Raw genomic sequence first — 16,308 nt, forward strand, 5'->3', positions numbered from 1 at the left:
AGCCGGTCCCTGCATCACACCACCGCTCCGTACCCACTGATCCAGCATTGCCAGCACAACACCGCTCCTTACCCACTGAGCCGGTCCCACCATCCAGGCACCGCTCCTTACCCACTGATCCAGTATCGCCATCGCACCACCGCTCCTTGCTCACTGATCCAGTCCACGTGTCCACTGGTCATGGCTGCCGCTCCCGCTCGTGCTCTCCTGTGTCCTGCTCCTGGTCTTATGAGTCTGACTCTGAGTCTTAGCCACATGGTTCTGTATAGGACCGGGCCGCGCCCACTCTCCTGGTCTTATAGGCCCAGCACACCTGCAGCAGGAAATGACATGAGGCTGTGCTGGGTATATAAGACTTGCCTTTCCATGTGGGCGGCGCCTGATCAATGTGTCTTGAAGCTTTGTCTTGTGAGCTAGGTGCTCAGGACCCCTGGTGCCGTGTCCTGTACTACTGCCTATCATTACTACCCGGCACCTGTACCAGTGTCCTGCACTGTCTCAAGGAACTCTGTGACCCCGGTGACTTTGTTCTACTCGTCCCCGGAGGGACGCTGGCCCCCTAGTACCGTGTGACTTTGTTCTACCTGTTCCCGGAGGGACCCATCCCTGCTACGCCAGTGCTCCGGCTGCCGTGTACCCTGCCCTCCGGTGGGGTGCTCGGTCCAGTGGATCCACCTCCTGGGCCTACCAGTACTCCCGGCCCTGACAGATAGATAGAGGGATAGATAGATAGAGGGATAGATAGATAGAGGGATAGATAGATAGAGGGATAGATAGATAGATAGATAGAGGGATAGATAGATAGATAGAGGGATAGATAGAGGGATAGAGGGATAGATAGATAGAGGGATAGATAGATAGATAGATAGATAGAGGGATAGATAGATAGATAGAGGGATAGATAGAGGGATAGATAGAGGGATGGATAGATAGAGGGATAGATAGAGGGATGGATAGATAGAGGGATAGATAGATAGATAGATAGAGGGATAGATAGATAGAGGGATAGATAGATGGATAGAGGGATAGATAGATAGATAGATAGATAGAGGGATAGATGGATAGATAGAGGGATAGATAGATAGAGGGATAGATAGATAGAGGGATAGATAGATAGATAGAGGGATAGATAGATAGAGGGATAGATAGATAGAGGGATAGATAGATAGATAGAGGGATAGATAGATAGATAGAGGGATAGATAGATAGATAGATAGAGGGATAGATAGATAGATAGATAGAGGGATAGATAGAGGGATAGATAGATAGAGGGATAGATAGAGGGATAGATAGATAGAGGGATAGATAGATAGATAGAGGGATAGATAGATAGATAGAGGGATAGATAGATAGATAGAGGGATAGATAGAGGGATAGATAGATAGATAGAGGGATAGATAGATAGATAGAGGGATAGATAGAGGGATAGATAGATAGATAGAGGGATAGATAGAGGGATAGATAGATAGAGGGATAGATAGATAGAGGGATAGATAGAGGGATAGATAGATGTATATATATACACACACACAGTATACACACACACACACACGGTATATATATATATATATACACACACACACACACAGTATATATATATATATATATACACACACACACACAGTATATATATATATATATACACACACACACACACAGTATATATATATATATATACACACACACACACACAGTATATATATATATATACACACACACACACACACAGTAAATATATATATACACACACACACACACAGTATATATATATATATATACACACACACACAGTATATATATATATATATATACACACACACACACAGTATATATATATATATATATATATATATATATATATATATATACGCACACACACACACAGTATATATATATATATATATACACACACACACACAGTATATATATATACACACACACACAGTATATATATATATATATATATATATATATATATATACACACACACACACACAGTATATACACACACACACAGTATACATATATATACACACACACACACACAGTATATATATATATATATACACACACACACACACAGTATATATATATATATATATACACACACACACACACAGTATATATATATATATACACACACACACACACACAGTAAATATATATATACACACACACACACACAGTATATATATATATATATACACACACACACAGTATATATATATATATATATACACACACACACACAGTATATATATATATATATATATATATATATACGCACACACACACACAGTATATATATATATATATATACACACACACACACAGTATATATATATACACACACACACAGTATATATATATATATATATATATATATATATACACACACACACACACAGTATATACACACACACACAGTATACATATATATACACACACACACACACAGTATATATATATATATATACACACACACAGGGGTGACGGACTCTGCCATCTTCTGGTTGAGGCTCGTTCCGCTTTAAGCAGCAGTATAAGACATGAGGCTCACGTTGGGTGACGTCACCGCTGTCGGCTGGAGCCGCTCTGTATTCTGTCTCCGGTTCCCGGGGCTGCGGGCGGACGGTGTGCACCGGGCTCAGCACATTCCCAGGTGAGGCGGACAGTGTGCACGGAGCTGACATCTGCTCTTGCTTCTGTTGGGCTTAACCTTAATATAGTATCAATTTGAGCTGTTATTTTCTGTATTATTTTATCCCACATTACGCCGCTGCTTGTTTCCTCTCCTCCGTCCTCTTCTCTTTTGCATGGCATTTTTTATTATTTTTTTGCATTATATGTATTTTTTTTTTGTGTTTTTGGCTGTTGTCCGCTCGGGGTCAGAGGCTCAGCCCTATCTCCTCCGCTGCCTGAGCTGATCTTGGCTGTATTGTTTCTGAGACGAAGGGATAAGACGTAAAATCTTGGATTATTTGGGCTGAAATCCTAAACCCCTTATTTAAATAGCGGCTTGTGGAAGGCGCAGGCACCCTTTACTGTCTGGCTGCGGGTTTGGTGATACAGCTATTTCTTGTTTCCAGAGATTGCTGCTGCTGCTGCTGTCCATGGTGCTGAAATGTCTCCTTTGCTTTCCCTCTTCTCTCCTCCCCCTCTCACCTTCCATTTCAGAGGAGACCAAGAGAAGCTGCTCAGAGGATGAGACGTTGGAAGACGAGCGATTGTCAAGCCCAAAGAGAAGACGAAACCTTCCAGCTTGGCTGCTGACCGGCAAGACAGACCCCCGAAGCCGATGAATGGAGGGGGGGAAGAAACAGGGATGGAGGCTGAAGGTACAATGATGATGATGTACGTGTTTTGAAACAAAGGATCCGTCTGCTTGCCCACAGGGATCTTGCTACCGGAGACACAACAGGGAGGCTCGTGTTTCTTGGATCTCGTAGGAAGAAGAACCCGCGAGGGTCCGCTTGTGTTTCTTGGCTCTCGTAGGAAGAAGAACCGTGAGGGTCCGCTCTTGTTTCTTGGCTCTCGTAGGAAGAAAAACCCGTGAGGGTCCGTTCGTGCTTCTTGGCTCTCGTTGGAAGAAGAACCCAACGCTGCGTTGAGTTGGACTCGGTTGAGGGTCTACTTATATTTTTGGAGATGATGCAGAGAACACAAAAGCTCTAAGGCTGTGGATTCGCTTGGGTATGTTGCCTTTTTTCCCCATCTCCTTGACTGTGGTAGGACCAACCATGATCCAACACCCAACATCCCAACGGTGGGCCACCTAAAATTTGGAAGTCGTAAGTTGTCTCTATATCCATCTCCTTGACTGTGGTAGGACCAACCATGATCCAACATTCCAACGGTGGGCCACCTACAATTTGGAGGTCGTAAGTTGACTCTACTTCCATCTCCTTGACTGTGGTAGGACCAACCATGATCCAACACCCAACATCCCAACGGTGGGCCACCTAAAATTTGGAGGTTGTAAAATTGACGTCGAGAGTATTTATTTTTTGGTCCAAACTAATGACTAACCGGAGACTCCAGAACTTGTCATTGGATTGGACAACGTCAGGGTCTGAGGGTATATTTGGGGTTTTGGAGGATCTAAAGCCTTTTTTGGCCTAAGGCGCAGAAGACCAAGACCAACAACACAACAAACGACTGAGGAAAAAAATGTTTATGGCTCTGTGAGATTGGAGGGATGGCTGCCGGAAGATTATTGCTCTACGCCGGACTGTCTTTGGCGTTGTGTGCCCTGGGCATGCTGGCGGTGGCTATCTGCTCCGACCACTGGTACGAGACGGATGCCAGACGGCACCGGGAGAGGTGCAAAAGTTTCACGAATAGAAGAATCGACCCGGGATTCATTTACAATTCCAACAACAACCTTCCGCTGAGGGCCAGCAGGTCGAGGCTGGACCGCTGGGAGGGCAAGCTACTTCTAACCAGGAACCGGAGGCAGCTTTTCGCTATGAGCGCTGCTGACGAGTGCAATAGACAATATAATTCTACCAACATGGGCCTCTGGAGGAAATGCCACCGGCTAGGGTTCGACCAAGACATAGAAGACATCGTTGCCAAAGGTAGGAGACCTGTATGTGACATCATTGTGCCGAATGCCGTAATATTCCGTAACCTAAAGAAAAATATTGGTGGTGTGCAGATGGAGCAGACCTGGCCTAATCTGTGTGCAGATGGAGCAGACCTGGCCTAATCTGTGTGCAGATGGAGCAGACCTGGCCTAATCTGTGTGTAGATGGAGCAGACCTGGCCTAATCTGTGTACAGATGGAGCAGACCTGGCCTTAGCTGTGTACAGATGGAGCAGACCTGGCCTTAACTGTGTACAGATGGAGTAGACCTGGCCTTAGCTGTGTACAGATGGAGTAGACCTGGCCTAATCTGTGTGCAGATGGAGTAGACCTTTCCTAATCTGTGTGCAGATGGAGCAGACCTGGCCTTAGCTGTGTGCAGATGGAGTAGACCTGGCCTTAGCTGTGTACAGATGGAGTAGACCTGGCCTTAGCTGTGTACAGATGGAGTAGACCTGGCCTTAGCTGTGTACAGATGGAGCAGACATGGCCTTAGGTTTGTGCAGATGGAGCAGACATGGCCTTAGCTGTGTACAGATGGAGCAGACATGGCCTTAGGTTTGTGCAGATGGAGCAGACATGACCTTAGCTGTGTGCAGGTGGAGCAGACCTGGCCTTAGCTGTGTACAGATGGAGCAGACCTGGCCTTAGCTGTGCACAGATGGAGCAGACCTGGCCTTAGTTGTGCACAGATGGAGCAGACCTGGCCTTAGCTGTGTACAGATGGAGCAGACCTGGCCTTAGTTGTCTGCAGATGGAGCAGACCTGGCCTTAGTTGTCTGCAGATGGAGCAGACCTGGCCTTAGCTGTGTGCAGATGGAGCAGACCTGGCCTTAACTGTGTACAGATGGAGCAGACCTGGCCTTAGCTGTGTGTGCAGATGGAGCAGACCTGACCTTACTTGTGCACAGATGGAGCAGACCTAGTCTTAGCTGTGTGCAGATGGAGCAGACCTGGCCTTAGCTGTATACAGATGGAGCAGACCTGGCCTTAGCTATGTACAGTTGAAGGAGACCTGACATTAGTTGTGTACAGATGGAGCAGACCTGGCCTTAGCTGTGTACAGATGGAGCAGACCTGGCCTTAGCTGTGTACAGATGGAGCAGACCTGGCCTTAGCTGTGTACAGATGGAGCAGACCTGGCCTTAGCTGTGTACAGATGGAGCAGACCTGGCCTTAGCTGTGTGCAGACGAAGCAAACCTGACCTTAGCTGTGTGCAGATGGAGCAGACCTGGCCTTAGCTGTGTACAGATGGAGTAGACCTGACCTTAGCTGTGTGCAGATGGAGCAGACCTGGCCTTAGCTGTGTACAGATGGAGCAGACCTGGCCTTAGCTGTGTGCAGATGGAGCAGACCTGGCCTTAGCTGTGTGCAGATGGAGCAGACCTGGCCTTAGCTGTGTACAGATGGAGCAGACCTGGCCTTAGCTGTGTACAGATGGAGCAGACCTGGCCTTAGCTATGTGTAGATGGAGCAGACCTGGCCTTAGCTGTGTGCAGATGGAGTAGACCTGACCTTAGCTGTGTGCAGATGGAGCAGGCCTGGTCTTAGCTGTGTACAGATAGAGCAGCCCTGGCCTTAGCTGTGTACAGATGGAGCAGACCTGGCCTTAGCTGTGTGCAGATGGAGAAGACCTGACCTTAGCTGTGTGCAGATGGAGCAGACCTGGCCTTAGCTGTGTGCAGATGGAGCTGACCTGGCCTTAGCTGTGTACAGATGGAGCAGACCTGGCCTTAGCTGTGTGCAGATGGAGCAGACCTGGCCTTAGCTGTGTGCAGATGGAGCAGCCCTGGCCTTAGCTGTGTGCAGATGGAGCAGAACTGGCCTTAGCTGTGTGCAGATGGAGCAGACCTGGCCTTAGCTGTGTACAGATGGAGCAGACCTGCCTTAGCTGTGTGCAGATGGAGAAGACCTGGCCTTAGCTGTGTGCAGATGGAGCAGACCTGGCCTTAGCTGTGTACAGATGGAGCAGCCCTGGCCTTAGCTGTGTGTGCAGATGGAGCAGACCTGGCCTTAGCTGTGTGTGCAGATGGAGCAGACCTGGCCTTAGCTGTGTACAGATGGAGCAGACCTGGCCTTAGCTGTGTACAGATGGAGCAGCCCTGGCCTTAGCTGTGTGCAGATGGAGCAGACCTGGCCTTAGCTGTGTACAGATGGAGCAGACCTGGCCTTAGCTGTGTACAGATGGAGCAGACCTGGCCTTAGCTGTGTACAGATGGAGCAGACCTGACCTTAGCTGTGTACAGATGGAGCAGACCTGGCCTTAGCTGTGTGCAGATGGAGCTGACCTGGCCTTAGCTGTGTGCAGATGGAGCAGACCTGGCCTTAGCTGTGTTCAGATGGAGCAGACCTGGCCTTAGCTGTGTGCAGATGGAGCAGACCTGGCCTTAGCTGTGTACAGATGGAGCAGACCTGGCCTTAGCTGTGTACAGATGGAGCAGACCTGGCCTTAGCTGTGTACAGATGGAGCAGACCTGACCTTAGCTGTGTACAGATGGAGCAGACCTGGCCTTAGCTGTGTGCAGATGGAGCTGACCTGGCCTTAGCTGTGTGCAGATGGAGCAGACCTGGCCTTAGCTGTGTGCAGATGGAGCAGACCTGGCCTTAGCTGTGTGCAGATGGAGCAGACCTGGCCTTAGCTGTGTGCAGATGGAGCAGTAATACTGAAATGTGATGCTACAACACAGTCTGCTCCACCTGTATGATACACTACAGTCTACGTCATATGTACCATGAAAGCATCCCATGGTGTATATGTTACAATCGACCCTGCTTTATCTTCTGCGATTGGCCCTATTTCTGATGATACACTAAAGTCTGCTATATCTGTATAACGAGAATACATTACACTACAGACCGCTTCATGTCTATGGGGAAACTGACGGTGAAAAAAAATAATCTGATTCATCGTTATCAGGAAACTGATGACACAATTCTGGGAGTGATTGACTCTACGTCATTTTTTGGGATGATGCACTAAATATGGCTCCATCTGTATGAGCATAATAATAGGGATACTGTGGGCCTAAATGGTTTTGGTCTACTAAGTGCATTCACAATACTGGGGGAAAAAAAATGGTTTGGTGGTGTCTGCGTGACAGGGATTGTGTCTTCCCAGTCCCATCTCTTCTCTAAACAATCGGCAGCGGCGCCTCCTCCTCGTCCTCCTCCTCGTCCTCCTCCTCGTCCTCCTCCTCGTCCTCCTCCTCGTCCTCCTCCTCGTCCTCCTCCTCCTCCTCGTCCTCCTCCTCGTCCTCCTCCTCGTCCTCCTCCTCGTCCTCCTCCTCGTCCTCCTACCTAACTCCGAGAACAAAATGTTCTAGATTCTCCCAATAAAGCTGTCTATATCCATCAGGCCGAATCAACTTTTATCCCCAGTCATGCTATTAATACCTGATATACTGACCCAATTAAGAATAACAGAGAGGCCTGTTTTCCCCTAACCCCCATTCCAACACATGTTTCGCTTTGTGCTTCCTCAGGGGGTGTTTTGATGATTTCCAGCTGAATAAACTTTCTCCCTCAGTCCTATTATTAATAACTAAATTACAGACCCAAATATGAACAACAGAGAACCCTGTCCCCCTTAACACCTAGTCTAACACGTGTTTCGCTATGTGCTTCCTCAGGGGGTGTTCAGATTATTGCCGGCTGGATCAACATTTACTGATTCCCCCTAACATGTTTCCACAATGTGTGTTTCACTTCCACAATCCTGCCATTAATATCTAAACTACAGACACAATTATGAACAGCAGAGAGCCCTGTTCCCCCTAATACCCAGTCTAACACGTGTTTCGCTATGTGCTTCCTCAGGGGGTGTTCAGATTATTGCTGGCTGGATCAACATTTGCTGATTCCCCCTAACATGTTTCCACAATGTGTGTTTCACTTCCACAATCCTGCCATTAATATCTAAACTACAGACACAATTATGAACAGCAGAGAGCCCTGTTCCCCCTAATACCCAGTCTAACTCGTGTTTCACTTTCTTGAATCAACTTTCACCCCCAATTCTACTATTAATATCTGTATGATTGACCCAATTATGGACAGCAGAGAAGCCTGTTTCCACCTCTCCCAACTCCAATGCATGTTTCGCATGGCGCTTCCTCAGGGGGTTTTAGGTAACTGCTGGCTGAATTAATTTTCAGCGCTAATCCTACTATTAACATGAGCTGCTGATATACGGTGAGAGGTGAGGGGAGGGAGATGGCGCTTTTGAAAACTACAATATGGCCAACTTAATATTTTTATTCCAAAAATCAACACATAACAGTTCCTCCAGGCACATTACTATTTGTTAAAATTTGTTTTAAAGTGGCCCATTTTGCATTCTTATGTGCATGGACAGTTCAAAGGGACACTGTCACGATGAAGGGCTTCTTTAATTTAAAAGGAATCTGTCATCAGGTTTTTGCTACTTAATCTGAGAGCAGATACAGAGACCAGGATTCCAGCAATATATAATTTACTGGGCTGCTTGCTGTCGTTTTCATAATCAGGACATTATCATTAGAGGACTAGTAAACCTGATTCAATGTAGATCCCCATATATAACCCCGCCCACACCACTGATGGTCAGCTTTCTGCCTATGCACAGTGTACACAGAAAGCTGCCAATCAGTGGTGTGGATGGGGCTATAAAGAGCTCAGCAGCCCAGTAAGTTTCACATTGTTGGAATAGGGCTAATGCTCCAGATCATGCCGCTCTCACATGTGCAGACAAAAACCTGGTCACAAATTCCCTTTAAATCATCTTTAAAGGTAATGTGTTATCAGAAGAAAATGATCTATTGTTGTTTGTCAAGATTTTTTTTTCCATATCACAACAATAGAACTCTTATAACTCTCACTTTGGCCACTGGGGCTATTTTAGGCTTTAAGTAAATGTTATTTGATGAAATGCACATGTACATTAGCAGCAATGACCAGGCTCTTCTCCTGCCTTTTGTATGGAAGCATCTAATGAGCGTGTGCAGAGGTCACCGAGAAGGGAGAGGGAACGGGGGGAACTATCACCTGTTGTGTACGGTGGATTCTGTGTTATCAGTGGTGTATAGAGATGTTACCCGTCACAATGATCCTGCCTCTGATGATAATGAGGCTGCTGAATACTCTTCCTAAAAAGGACTGGAAGTATGACTCTAAAAAAGCCTCATTGACCAGATTACTCATTTAGGTTTTTTTTTACGCGATGATGAGTCTTCCACTGGGAAGCACATTCTAATTTTAGGCTTTGGTGAGGCTGACTGCAATAATCATCGTTGGACTGACGAAGTCCAAAAATCCTCCCCTCATGACGAGCGGACGCAATGAACCAAGGTGTCTGGCAAGATAAGAAAGTTGAAAAATGTGTACGTTAGGACATTCGACTAACCGCTATCTCCATCTATCGACCCCCTAAAGCATGCGCACAGGGAGCGGGTGAGCGTGCACGCTCATGTCACTGAAGAATGAGCCAAGACACGCTTCCTCTTGAGAACTGGCACGCTGCCTCCCTCCATTGATGGGACGTTACATTCAAGTTGTCTGAAGACGCAGATTTTATTTTTCTAACTTTGACCCCACTGCTTCTGGGATTTATAGTTTCTCACAGGGTGCAGAGCAGGCCTTATATTGGGTGACACCTTGTGCTTAGTGATGAGCGGGCACTACTATGCTCGGGTGCTCTGTACTGGTAACTAGTGATAAGTGGGCACTGCCATGCTCAGGTGCTCGGTACTGGTAACTAGTGATGAGCGGGCACTGCCATGCTCAGGTGCTCGGTACTGGTAACTAGTGATGAGCGGGCACTACCATGCTCGGGTGCTCAGTACTCATAACTAGTGATGAGGGGGCACTACCATGCTCGGGTGCTCAGTACTGGTAACTAGTGATGAGCGGGCACTACCATGCTCGGGTGCTCAGTACTCATAACTAGAGATGAGTGGGCACTACCATGCTCGGGTGCTCAGTACTCATAACTAGTGATGAGCGGGCACTACCATGCTCAGGTGCTCAGTACTCGTAACTAGTGATGAGCGGGTACTACCATGCTCAGGTGCTCGGTACTGGTAACTAGTGATGAGCGGGCACTACCATGCTCGGGTGCTCGGTACTGGTAACTAGTGATGAGCGGGCACTGCCATGCTCAGGTGCTCGGTACTGGTAACTAGTGATGAGCGGGCACTACCATGCTCGGGTGCTCAGTACTCATAACTAGTGATGAGGGGGCACTACCATGCTCGGGTGCTCAGTACTGGTAACTAGTGATGAGCGGGCACTACCATGCTCGGGTGCTCAGTACTCGTAACTAGTGATGAGTGAGCACTACCATGCTCGGGTGCTCAGTACTCATAACTAGTGATGAGCGGGTACTACCATGCTCGGGTGCTCAGTACTCATAACTAGTGATGAGCGGGCACTACCATGCTCAGGTGCTCAGTACTCATAACTAGTGATGAGCGGGTACTACCATGCTCAGGTGCTCAGTACTCATAACTAGTGATGAGCGGGCACTACCATGCTCGGGTGCTCAGTACTCATAACTAGTGATGAGGGAGCACTACCATGCTCGGGTGCTCAGTACTCATAACTAGTGATGAGCGGGCACTACCATGCTCAGGTGCTCGGTACTGGTAACTAGTGATGAGTGGGCACTACCATGCTCGGGTGCTCAGTACTCATAACTAGTGATGAGCGGGTACTACCATGCTCGGGTGCTCAGTACTCATAACTAGTGATGAGCGGGTACTACCATGCTCGGGTGCTCAGTACTCATAACTAGTGATGAGGGAGCACTACCATGCTCGGGTGCTCAGTACTCATAACTAGTGATGAGCGGGCACTACCATGCTCAGGTGCTCGGTACTGGTAACTAGTGATGAGCGGGCACTACCATGCTCGGGTGCTCAGTACTCATAACTAGTGATGAGCGGGTACTACCATGCTCGGGTGCTCAGTACTCATAACTAGTGATGAGCGGGCACTACCATGCTCGGGTGCTCAGTACTCATAACTAGTGATGAGCGGGTACTACCATGCTCGGGTGCTCAGTACTCATGACTAGTGATGAGCGGGCACTACTATGCTCAGGTGCTCGGTACTGGTAACTAGTGATGAGCGAGCACTACCATGCTCGGGTGCTCAGTACTCGTAACTAGTGATGAGCGGGCACTACCATGCTCAGGTGCTCGGTACTGGTAACTAGTGATGAGCAGGCACTACCATGCTCAGGTGCTCGGTACTGGTAACTAGTGATGAGCGGGCACTACCATGCTCAGGTGCTCTGTACTCGGAACTAGTGATGAGCGGGCACTACCATGCTCAGGTGCTCTGTACTCGGAACTAGTGATGAGCGGGCACTACCATGCTCAGGTGCTCAGTACTGATAACTAGTGATGAGTGGGCACTACCATGCTCAGGTGCTCAGTACTGATAACTAGTGATGAGCGGGCACTACCATGCTCGGGTGCTCTGTACTGGTAACTAGTGATGAGTGGGCACTACCATGCTCAGGTGCTCAGTACTGGTAACTAGTGATGAGCGGGCACTACCATGCTCAGGTGCTCAGTACTGGTAACTAGTGATGAGCGGGCACTACCATGCTCAGGTGCTCTGTACTTATAACCAGCAGTTGAGCGCTCGGATGTGCTGAACTCTAGTACTGCGTATAATGGAAGTCAATGGGAAACTCGAGCATTTTTCTGGATCTCTGTAGATGTCACTGAGCATGCTCACTACCTCTATAGATGTCACCGAGCATGCTCACTATGTCGCGGGCGGAGGAGGGGACGCCGCGCTCTCCCTACTGCTCGGGTCCGGCTGCCGCGGCTTGCTGCTGCCGCTGCTCGGTGGCTCGAGCGATGGGCCGGATCCCGGGGACTCGAGCGGCGTTCCTCGCCCGTGAGTGAAAGGGGTTGTTTGGGTGTGGGGATTGTTTATTGTCCGTGACGCCACTCACGGTTGTGGTGATTTGTTGGCACCACCGCTGCTCTGTATGGGGATCCCGGGAAGGATGGTATGGAGCAGCTAGTTGTTGTGTTGCCCCTCCGTGGGTAGGGGTTGGTGATCCCGGGGCCCAGTGATGAGTTGGGAGGTGCAGGGCTTGGTAGGTGCAGGGACGCGGGGGCAGCGCTGTGCCTTGCGGCACTGTGGTACTCACTCAGCCTGAGACGGGGACACAGTTCTCGGTAAAACACACGGCTGGAAAGACGGTTCCCACGGACGGCTGCACTTGCTTTCCCCAGTAGGTGACGATCCCTCTGTCCTGCACCTATGTTGATAATGGTTGCGATGGGTTCCCACCGGTAACCCGCTCCCCGGCTTGGAAATAGGCCGGAGGAGCCCTACTTTGCCCGCAGGCGCTGGCCCTGAGAAACTGGTGCCCTGGCGGTGGCGGTGTCTCTCCTCAATGGTTGGACTGTTGCCTTCAATCGGGACTTGGTTGTTAGGAGACAGACGTCCCCTTCACTGACGGATTTGGCAAATTTACGGCGACTCCTAGCCTTGCCGGGGTCCGAGAGGCCCCTGCCCTGGTGCTGACTGTTCTTCGTATACTGCTCCAGACCGCCGGGCCACCACCCGTCCGCGGTCCTTCCAGCAACCTCCGAGCAGTCCCCCTCCAGACTGTCACCGCCGTTTGCTGACCTTGCTGACACTGTCCGGGCACACACCCGGACCAACTTCAGGCTTTACTACTCTCACTTTTTCTGTCACTTCAGCTTTTCTCCTTAGCTCCACTACTACTTCCTCTCACTTTCACTTCCCTAACTGTTCACTTAGCTCCTCACTCAAGCTCCCCCTGAGCTAATCTCTGTTCTTTCCACTTCTCCCTCCAAACTCTAACTTGCTTCCTCTCACTTTTACTTCCCTCACTTCACTGCCTGGTTTCTCCGGCCTCCAGGGCTGTGAACTCCTCGGTGGGCGGAGCCAACCTCCTGGCTCACCCCCTGGTGTGAACATCAGCCCCTGGAGGAAGGCAACAAGGATTTTGGTAGCCTTGGTGTTCCTAACTGGGGTGTAGGGTGTGGTGGTGTGATGACCTGTGACCCCTGGCTTGCCCAGGGCGTCACAACTACCTCTGTAGATGTCACCGAGCATGCTCACTACCTCTGTAGGTGTCTCCGAGCATGCTCACTACCTCTATAGATGTCATCGAGCATGCTCACTACCTCTGTAGGTGTCTCCGAGCCTGCTCACTACCTCTGTAGGTGTCTCCGAGCATGCTCACTACCTCTGTAGATGTCACCGAGCATGCTCACTACCTCTGTAGATGACTCTGAGCATGCTCACTACCTTTGTAGATGTCACCGAGCATGCTCACTACCTCTGTAGATGTCACCGAGCATGCTCACTACCTCTGTAGATGTCACCGAGCATGCTCACTACCTGTGTAGATGTCACCGAGCATGCTCACTACGTCTGTAGATGTCACCGAGCATGCTCACTACCTCTGTAGATGACTCTGAGCATGCTCACTACCTCTGTAGATGTCACCGAGCATGCTCACTACCTCTGTAGATGACTCTGAGCATGCTCACTACCTCTGTAGATGACTCTGAGCATGCTCACTACCTCTGTAGATGTCACCGAGCATGCTCACTACCTCTGTAGATGACTCTGAGCATGCTCACTACCTCTGTAGATGACTCTGAGCATGCTCACTACCTCTGTAGATGTCACCGAGCATGCTCACTACCTCTGTAGATGACTCTGAGCATGCTCACTACCTCTGTAGATGACTCTGAGCATGCTCACTACCTCTGTAGATGTCACCTGGCGACGCAGAGGACAGGACCATCCTTCTGCCGGGATCAGAAGAGGAGGCTTATTGTAGTGTTGTCCTAGAGGAGATGGATCGCTCGCCTGACGCAGTAATTGGGAGGTTGGTGAGAGATTGCCGCATCCGTTCTGCGAGTGCTGACAAGCGATCCGTTATCCCGGGCCGGCGCGCCCTCCATTCATAGAAATGCCGGCCACATGGGCAATAAGCCAAGTCATTTTCCGTGGACGATCCGAAGAATCGGGTGATTTTACTGGGAACATTAATGATTTAAAGACAACGAGAAGGAAAAAATAATATAGAAGGTGTTATAGAGTGTAATGAATGAACTCATTATGGTCGGGATGTCGGGTTTATTTTCACATCACGCCGTCATTAGTAATTCTTCATAGGAGATGTCGCCTTTTGGGATGCGGTAGATTACCTGTCCGGCAGCGACTTACTCCTCTTCCCTATTGAAAACACATGCACGTGTACCGCCCCGCGGCCTCGGCTGCGACCGCCGAGCCGCTCGGGTCCGGGCTCATGGGTGTCGGTGGCTCGAGCGCCTCCGGACCCGGGGGTCACGTCGCTCTGGAAGGGTGTAGTGGCGGTGCACGCAGGGGGGTGGTTGTATTGTAAAGTTCGTGACGCCACCCACGGGTTGTGGTGTTGGTGGACACCACCGCTGCGGTAAAGGTACGGGGACTCCAAGGAGCGGTGTAGGGGCGCAGCTAGGTGTTGACCCCTCTGTGGGTAGGGGATGTTGGTCCCGGGGCCCGCTTGGCGAGGGGCCGGGGTGCAGTGCGCCAGGTGGCGGTGCAGCGCGGTGTGGTGCCCAAGGGCACTGGTGTACTCACGATTAAACCACACTAAAGGGGGCTTTACACGCTACGATATCGCTAGCGATATCGTACACAAAAGCACCCGCCCCCGTCGTGCATGCGATTTCGTGTGATCGCTGCCGCAGCAAACATTATCGCTACGGCAGCGTCACACGCACTTGCCTGGTCGTCGGCGACGCTGTGACTGCCGAACAATCCCTCCCTCAAGGGGGAGGGACGTTCGGCATCACAGCGACGTCACTAAGCGGCCGGCCAATCAAAGCGGAGTCACACACACAGCGATGTGTGCTGCCTCAGGAGCGACGAACAACATCGATAATCAACCATTACCGATTTTTGGTTTTGGGACGACCTCTCCATGGTGAACAATTTTCACCATTTTTGAGGTTGCTTAAGGTCGCTGGTGTCACACGCTGCGATATCGTTAATGACGCCGGATGTGCGTCACTAACAACGTGACCCCGACGATAATACATTAACGATATCGGAGCTTGTAAAGCCCCCTAGAGTCACTGGTAAACCAAACGGGGTGACGAACGGGGCCCACAGCCGGCTGCAGCTTCTCCAGATAGGTTGGTAATGTCCGCCTTTCTCCTGCACCTGTATGTGATCTTGGCTTCTGTGCCTGAGCACTGGTAGCCCGCTCCCCGGCGTATATGTGTTGTAGGAGCCCGTTTGCCCGCAGACGCTGGCCCCTTGGATTTCTGGCCTCTGGCGGTGGCACCTATCCAGGTGGGTTGGGCTGTTGCCTTCAATCGGGACTTAAGGTACCATCACACTAAGCGACGCTCCAACGATCCCACCAGCAACCTTACCTGGCAGGGATCGCTGGAGCGTCACTACACGGGTTGCTGGTGAGCTGTCACACAGGCAGATCTCACCAGCGATCAGAGCCCAGCCAGCAGCGACGCATGGAAGCGATGCTGCGCTTGGTATCTAAGGTAAATATCGGGTAACCAACCCGATATTTACCTTGGTTACCAGCGCACACCGCTTAGCACTGGCTCCCTGCACTCCTAGCCACAGTACACACCGGGTTAATTACCCGATGTGTAGTCTGGCTATGTGTGCAGAGAGCAGGGAGCCGGCACTGACAGCTGAGAGCAGCGGACTCTGGTAACGAAGGTAA

General features: G+C 49.8%; 1 protein-coding gene across 1 annotated transcript in view; it reads left to right on the forward strand.

Annotated features, from left to right (window-relative positions):
- The first annotated feature begins 2,569 nt into the window (after window positions 1-2,569).
- Window positions 2,570-16,308, forward strand: part of TMEM178B (transmembrane protein 178B) — a 308,457-nt gene continuing 294,718 nt past the window's right edge. Inside the window, exons 1-2 of the mRNA XM_075343904.1 lie at window positions 2,570-2,662; window positions 3,178-4,580. Of these exons, the coding sequence (XP_075200019.1) occupies window positions 4,199-4,580 (382 nt within the window). The 5' untranslated portion in view covers window positions 2,570-2,662; window positions 3,178-4,198. The remainder of the gene's footprint in view (window positions 2,663-3,177; window positions 4,581-16,308) is intronic.

This window comes from Anomaloglossus baeobatrachus, chromosome 4 (genome assembly GCF_048569485.1).
Source record: "Anomaloglossus baeobatrachus isolate aAnoBae1 chromosome 4, aAnoBae1.hap1, whole genome shotgun sequence".
NCBI lineage: Eukaryota > Metazoa > Chordata > Amphibia > Anura > Aromobatidae > Anomaloglossus > Anomaloglossus baeobatrachus.